The following is a 7,966-nucleotide window of genomic DNA, read 5'->3' as shown; positions in this document are numbered from 1 at the left end:
AAATTACATATATATATATATATATATATTTCCTAAATGAGTTGCACATACTTCTTTAGTTTATTTTAAGAGAAACAACCAGCGGCCCCCCATGAGGTGCGAGAGGAAGAAATGTAATCCCCTTTTGAAAAACACCTTTTGCAGCTAAAAAATCAGGACGCCACGCAGCTAGTGACAGGTCAAGTACTAGACCAACCGAAAAAATGGCACTGGTGGCTGCGGCTACACATCACTTTACCTACGACGAGATTCTGAGCATTACCAAAAACTTCAGTCAGGTAATCGGCGTAGGAGGGTCTTCCACCGTCTATTATGGCCAGCTACCAGAAGGTGGTCTTAAGGTTGCTGTCAAGAAACTGAAAGAATCAGGCTCAGTACTTGGCAACCTCCTCGCAGAGGTACTTAACTGCATCTTTGTGTGCATATAAAATTCGTTACTTGCTTTTTACAATCACAGTGCATACTTGTATCATTATATGTTAATTGCTTTGCACAATTAAGTAAAAGAATGGAACTCTTTTCATGCCAGAAAAGGGGAGATTTAGTTGCCAAGAGCAGATAAGTAATTTTATAATATGCATATTATGTAATTGCCCTCCCCTGGCCTTTTGCAGATAAAGATTTTGACGAGAGTCCATCACAAGAACTTGGTTTCCTTAGTTGGTTTATGCGAAGAACAAGATGAAATAATACTTGTGTCTGAGTACATGGCGAGAAGTCTCCCTGAGATATTAAAAGGTATACTCCAGGCCGTCAAAAGGCAGTAAGTGGTCTGACCAAATTAGTGAAAATGCCATTTTCTATTCTTTCCTTTGAACTTGAAAGGCCTTCAACTGTATCAACTCAATGCGTTAATGTGGCTTAATGTTTACGCACGTTTTGGAAATCATCGTCAATTTTATGATTTACATTTGAAAGGAATTGTATATCCAACTTCTTAAATTTAAGTGAATATTGTGGCTTTGTACAAAACAGATACGAACAATGAGTTGACATGGAGAAAGCGACTACAGATTGCACTGGACGCTGCAACAGGTCCGTATATAGTGCCCCTTCTGCCTTTCCCTGCCTCGATTACTATTACTATCCCTTAATAAGGTAAACCCACTGGTGAACTGCAGGGTTAGAATATCTGCATACAGGATGCAGACCAGCAATCATTCAAAGAGGTATCAAGACCGCAAATATTCTGTTGGATGACAATATGCAAGCCAAATTAGCAGATTTTGGGTTGTCCAAGGCTGGGTTAGTAGATATAACAGAGTGTTCAGCTTATCAAACCAAAATTGATGGCACATTGGAATACATTGATCCTGAGTATGTCACTTTCCGCCATTCCTTTTTTTCCTTTTTCTCATGAGTATAAAGTTCAAAGTGGTGCATTAGAAAATTCCATCCACTTTCACTCAAAGTGTCTGTCCGGCTTTAAGTTTAAGGTTTGTGCATCTGCTTGTTCAAGGGACTCCATATCAGAAAACACCGTGCTTCCATTGTTTACTTTCCACCGTCTTATTGGCAAAGAATCAAAACAACTTCTTTGTGCTGCATTAATAATTTGATTTATATTTGAAGTTCAATTTCTCTCAACCTTTTTGGTTGACAAATTTTGATCCACAAATCACGGAAACATTTTTAACAGTTGATTCTTAAATATGCTTTTGGGCATAGATGTCATATCCATGTACTTCAGCAAAAGACTCAAACTGCTAACAGGGTGGTACTCGTGATGGAAAGGATGTATATGCACTTTTTTTTTTAATTTTTATGGGAATTTGGGGATCTGATAATCTGTTTGTTGCACATTTAGTAATTGTTTTTCACTATATTTCTCCTTGAAATTGTACCTTCACAAACATATCATTGACCGGATGAAGTTAGTCTTTGAACCAACTTTTGTTGATGGGCAGGTATCTCTATACACAGACTCTCACTAAAAAGAGTGATGTGTATAGTTTCGGAGTAGTACTTTTTGAACTCATAACAGGGAAGCCTGCCATAGTGATCACTGAAACGAATGAAAAATGCGATCTCACTAGATGGGTCATGCCTATGCTCATGAGAGGAAATATAGAGAGTCTACTTGATCCATTGTTGAAGGGCCGGTGTAACATCCAATCAGTCTGGGAAGTAGCAGTGATTGCAAAGACTGCCATACAAGATCCAACTGGAAGACCAGATATGCCCAAAATTCTGAGCACTCTAAAGGCAGGCTTAAGCATGGAAACTTGGTTGGACATGGCTTCCGTATCTGAAATGATGACCAGCCGATCTTCTTATGATGGGATCCCACATAATCTGGTGGCTGCGGCTGCAAGTCCCTTTACAGAAAACTTCGGTTTGGCCATCTTGTCTTAGACTTTCTTTGGTGTGCTTTTCTTTCTTTTGTTAATGCTGCGTTTGACAGTGCAGATAAGTATCACTTTTCCTTATTTTGGAGTTAAATATTTGAAATCCGACTGCAGTTCTTGAAAGACAATTCCAAGACTATGGCAACTTGAAAATGCTTTTTAGGCAACAAAACACAGCCTATGCGTCTTTTTTTCGAATGATGGTCAATAACAAGCAGCCAGAGCTTAATTATAAAATAAATAAGACAATAACACCATGGGTCAATTTGACCAATGGGTCATCAACTCTTGATTACCTTTAACATTTGCTTCTACAAAATCTCATGTTTGATTATAGGAAAAAACCATCTTTACTAAATAAATTTTACATTCATCTTTAAATTATTTAGAGTGAAACAACCGGCAGCTGGCCATGAGCTGCGAGAGGAAGGGATCTTTCTGTTTGACTCCAATCATGATCTTTCTGGAAGCGAAAGACGTAGTTTCTACTTGAAATTAGTCACTTAGGGTCTCGTTATGTAACGAAAGACGTAGTTTCTACATGGAAAACTCAGTTGTAGTGATGAACTGAAAATGTCCAACCATTGAAAGATCTGAACTTGTGTATGATCTGTTAAATTCTTCACTAAAGGGATTGTTTTACCAACTTAATTTTTTGATTTCCCTTATCATGAATTTTCTTGCCTATTGCATCGATGGCCATTTGTATCCAGCTTCTCTATGGATTACCTTTTAAATCAATCGTTGTATATAGGCAGATTGAATAATCGAACTCAGGAAGAATAGAGGAACAATCTAGAAGATCGTTGAGTTAATCTTCAATTTGTTATCCATGTTTAGTTGCTAGTGTTTCTATTGGTTGCCTTGTCATTATTTATTTTGTCATGATTCTTTCCCTCAATCACAACAATGTTCTAGACGCTTCTTGCATGACCTAAATTGGGTCGAATGAAAGGAAAACTTGTATAGTTAGTAGAATTGATGAAAGATTGCTTCTCTATCGTGTTCTGATTCTTCCCTGTTCCTTTTCTCTTCGCTTCTTTTCATCTCTGGCGTATTACAGTTTCCATGGTATCAGAGCCATGGCTGCTCCTATAGCAGAGTCATAATCTTAGCATGCTGAATCAGCCAATTCCGGAACAAAGTCGTTGTTCCAATGCATGCCTGCGGGAGAGATGGCCTCCCTACCTTTTAATGATTTAAAATGAGCTGTACACAAAAACGACAAAAAACCGGCAGCTGGCCATGAGCTGCGAGAGGAAGAAATCTTTCTGTTTGACTCCAATCAAGATCTTTCTGTAAGAGAAAGATGTGGTTTCTACGTGAAATTGGTCACTTGGCAAACTTGTTATGGTTTTCGAAATCGCACTTTTTTTACCAAACACTGTGAGAACTGTATACTAAATCATCAAAAGAGAGGTCACAGCTAAGATCTGTAGAGGTTCAAAGCCTAGCCGATATTAATGTATAATATATCTGTCACTTTTTTTGGTTAAATGATGCAAAATATAACAGGGACACAAAAGCCATGAACTGGTATATATTTAACGTAACTTTTTATTTAAAAATTGAAAATAAATGCCTACTATTTTCTTATTAGATAAATAGTTAACAATTGGAAGGTCAAATCATTAATTATCTTCAATACTGTCTCGGCTACAAGAAGCTGATGCGATTGTGAATCGGTCTAGATGAGCTCAAGCCTCAAATCATAAACATTAAGCATTGCCTCAAAGTAGAAGTTGTTCGAGTTTTCCTGCATTCTAGGCTATTTTTTTGCATAGCCTAACATAGCTGTGGTTGGGTTGACCAACCAATGAAAGTTTAGTTGTTAGTTTGATTCTTGTGTAGTTGTTAGTTTAATTCGTGTGGACCCTATTCATTTGGAGTTTAAATGTATAGTTGATACATGAACATGTAGAAGATGAAGTCAGTTGTAATGATGACCAATTTCATGCACAAACTACGCTGGTATCAGAGCCAGGTCGATTGTGTTGTCGTTATTGTTGGTAAAAGTGCGAAAGAGAAGCCTGCACGATAAAGTTTGCACATAACTTGTTCGACAAAATTTCTGTGGGAAATTTTTGTTCAATATGGCTAATGGCATGTCCACTTCGAATATTTTTCAATCGCTCATACCTGTATTTAGTGGTGATAATTATGGTTTTTGGAGCATAAAAATGAAGACTTTCTTTTTGTCACAAGATCATTGGGATTTAGTTGAGAATGACTATATAGGAGCTCAAAACAAGGAGAGAAGACAGTTAAATCAAGAGAGCAATGGAAGAAGGATTCAAAAGCCTTGCTTGTTCTTCAACAAGCTGTAAGTGAGACTATCTTTCCTCGAATTGCTGGTGCTATTAGTTCAAATGAAGCTTGGACTATTCTCAAACAAGAATATCATGGTGATAAGAAGGTAATGACAGTGAAACTTCACATCCTCCGTAAAGAGTTTGAGACATTGTTTATGAAAAACAATGAATCAGTCCAAGAGTTTTTTTTCAAGAGCTTTCATAATTATAAATGAGATGAAAACCTTTGGAGAGGTTGTTAGCAACCAAAAAATTGTAGAAAAAATATTGAGAAGCTTACCGCCTAAATTTGATCATGTGGTTACGGCTATAGAAAAGTCTAAAGATTTGACTGCATACTCTGCTAATGAACTATTGGGTTCTTTTTTAGTCCATGAACAAAGAATGAATAGGTCAACTGAGAAAAATGTTGAATAAGCATTCCAAGGTCAAGTCAAGTTGGATGACTTTAGCAAAGAGAAGAAGGGAGCAACCGTACGAAAGAATGCATATCGCGGGCGAAGTAGAGGTAACTATTGTGGACGTGGACGAGGAAGATTTGAGGCAGTTAGAAACAAATCAGAAGGAGGTGACACTAACAATAAAAAACATGGTCACAAAAACAGGTATTGTGTTTTTTGCATAAGAAATGGTCATACTGAAGCGTATTGTTGGGATAAAGCAAAAAAACAAGTTAATGTATTGGAAGAGAAAACAGAAGATGGTAACTTATTTTTTACTCATATAGAGTCAAATGAAAATATTGATCATGTATGGTTTTTAGATAGTGGATGCAGTAATCATATGACAGGAAAGAGAGACTTGTTTTGTGACATTGATGAATCGGTAAAGCAACAAGTTCGACTTGGAGACAACAAAAAGGTACAAATTGATGATAAAGGCACAATTGAGATATCAATTAAAGGTGGTACTAAAAGGTTGGTACATGATGTTTATTATATACTTGGATTAGCATATAACTTACTAAGCGTTGGATAGTTAGCATAAAAAGGATATTTGATTTCATTTCATGATGATGTATGTGAAATCAAAAAGAAATGTTTTACCATGCCACCTATAGTTGTGCACATGACAAAGAACAAAATGTTTCCTATCAAGCTTTCATACTTTGATGCATATGCCTTAGTTGCAGACATGAATAAAGTGTCTAAGTTATGACACTTAAGATATGGACACCTACATTACAATGGACTGAAGTTATTGAGGCAAAAAAAATTAGTTGTTGGTTTACCTTGTCTTACCAATAATAAAGATATTTGTGAAGTATGTGTGTATGGAAAACAACATCGTCTTCCATTTCCACTTGGGAAAGCATTGAGAGCAAAAACTCCTTTAGAATTAGTGCATGCTGACATTTGTGGACCAACAAGAACTCCATCTCTGAATAATAGTAGATATTTTCTACTATTTACTGACGATTTTTCTCGCATGAGTTGGGTGTTTTTTCTTGTTGAAAAATCTGAAGCCTTTGAAAAATTCAAGGAATTTAAAGTGTTTGCAGAAAAAGAATGTGGGTGACCTATAAAAAAATTTCGTACTGATAGAGGGGGAGAATTTTTGTCAAATGATTTTGAAAATTTTTGCAAATTACATGGCATACGTAGACAGTTGACAGTAAGAAAAACTCCCCAACAAAATGGAGTAGCTGAAAGAAAAAACCATATAATGGTAAAGATGGCTCGTAGCATGTTGAATGAGAACCAAGGATTTTCCCACATGAAGCTGCTTCTAGCCTATCACAAGGAGAGTGTATCCTCAAACTTAATTTCCAGCTAGAAGTCTTTGATGTAATCCAACTAACGAAATATAAAGTTCGTGGCATCTCTCCTCCTGCTTAAGAAGGTTTTATGTCGTGCCTACTGTATGCGCCAAGCCCTTCCCAAACAATCATATAATGCAGTCAATCAACATGCAAAAAATGCATATTGAACCCGACTGAGATGAATGAGCTAAATTAAGAATTAAAATTAATGTGAGGCCTAAGTCTAGTTCTGATATAAGATCATATACGAAGAAAACTGAAGTGAAATGACTAACCTAAGTGCTGCCTTACAGAATGCATATAGGTGTGGTCGATGATGGACCCTGTCTCTGGATCAGGTGACCTGTAGCAATCTGCAAGCAGCCAAGAAGACAACACAGTGACAGTTGCAAAGATCAGCATTGAAACAGGCCTCCAATCCATCCGAGCTGAGCCACACGCCATGCCAATGACAGAACCGCTGTGATTCTATGGGCAGTTGTAGTCCATAAATTCCCTACCAACAACAGGAAGATCAAAATTTTAGCCATTCGCAAGAATGCCAACCAAATCTTTCTTTACAATCAGAGGGAAAACAGAGGAATGAAGATTCTGGTTTCGTCCGAAAAGCAGAGAAGTCTGAAATTTGGGCTCTTGGGAGATTGGGTGCTCACCTGTTTTTTTCACCAGGTCCTATTCTATCATGAAACTGTCAAAGCAACATAAAAAGAAAATGCAGCTTGAGCATTTGGAAGTTTAAAGTTTAAACCATAGCGAATGGGGGAAATCATTCTGAATGAAGGATTGTACAGAAGAGATCTATGCAGATGGAAAAAATGAAGACATCAACAAAAGATTTAGTATACAATATTTCTACTGGTTCTATACAAATTTGTACTTAACATTTGTACAATGATGATGCTCAACTAAGTCATACAAATTCTGCAGACCTTCTTAACACGGGGCAGAGATTTGTGAGAGAGAACCACCCTGTCAGCGAAAGAGAGGGCGTGAGAGAGAGGGCCCCTGTGCTGTGGTTGTGGGCCAGGGCAGGGAGGGAGGAAGCCAGCGAAAGAGAGGGACCTGCTGTGCTGCTGCTGCCTGTTGTGGTTGTGGTTGTGGGCGAGGGTAGGGAGGGAGGGAGCCAGCGTGAGAGAGGGCGTGAGACTGAGAGAGAGGGCCATCAGCCGTGCGCTGTGATTGTGGGCCAGGGCAGGGAAGGAGGGAGCCAGCGAGAGAGAGGGCCGTGTGCTATCAATGGTTGTGGGCGGTGGGCCAAAGAGGAGGGGAGCAATGGTTGTAGCTTGTGGGCCAGAGAGGAGGGGAGTGTAGGGAAGGAGCAAGCGAGAGGGGAGGGGAGGGCAGGAGCAAGCGAGGCTGCGAGAAAGAGAGGGAGAAAGACGCAAAGAGGGAAGGGAGCGAGCGAGAAAGAGTGAAACCCGATCGGTCAAGAAAAGCCTGTCGGACCAAGACGATTTGAGGGTCGGGTGAAGAGGAGCCATGGGTGGAACTATTTTACAAAAATTTGATTTTTTTAATATATATATATATATATATATATTTGA

General features: G+C 38.4%; 1 protein-coding gene across 1 annotated transcript; it reads left to right on the top strand.

Moving 5' to 3' along the window:
• Positions 1-203: 203 nt before the first annotated feature.
• Positions 204-2,355, top strand: LOC116255959 (probable LRR receptor-like serine/threonine-protein kinase At4g29180). Its single transcript, XM_031632053.1, has 5 exons — positions 204-398; positions 615-738; positions 976-1,035; positions 1,122-1,317; positions 1,908-2,355. The coding sequence occupies exons 1-5, from the start codon at positions 204-206 to the stop codon at positions 2,353-2,355; spliced, it is 1,023 nt and encodes a 340-aa protein (XP_031487913.1).
• Positions 2,356-7,966: the final 5,611 nt, after the last annotated feature.

The sequence above is a fragment of the Nymphaea colorata genome, chromosome 6, assembly GCF_008831285.2.
Source record: "Nymphaea colorata isolate Beijing-Zhang1983 chromosome 6, ASM883128v2, whole genome shotgun sequence".
NCBI lineage: Eukaryota > Viridiplantae > Streptophyta > Magnoliopsida > Nymphaeales > Nymphaeaceae > Nymphaea > Nymphaea colorata.
The sequence above is the reverse complement of the archived record's forward strand: the minus strand, read 5'-3'. Positions and strand labels throughout refer to the sequence as shown.

Bases quoted from the DNA above. Each gene is read 5' to 3' on its own strand.
- LOC116255959 (XM_031632053.1), top strand. From the start codon at position 204: ATGGCACTGGTGGCTGCGGCTACACATCACTTTACCTACGACGAGATT. The intron at 399-614 runs GTACTTAACTGC...GGCCTTTTGCAG, and splicing joins TTGGCAACCTCCTCGCAGAG to ATAAAGATTTTGACGAGAGT. The intron at 1,036-1,121 runs GTCCGTATATAG...GGTGAACTGCAG, and splicing joins TGCACTGGACGCTGCAACAG to GGTTAGAATATCTGCATACA.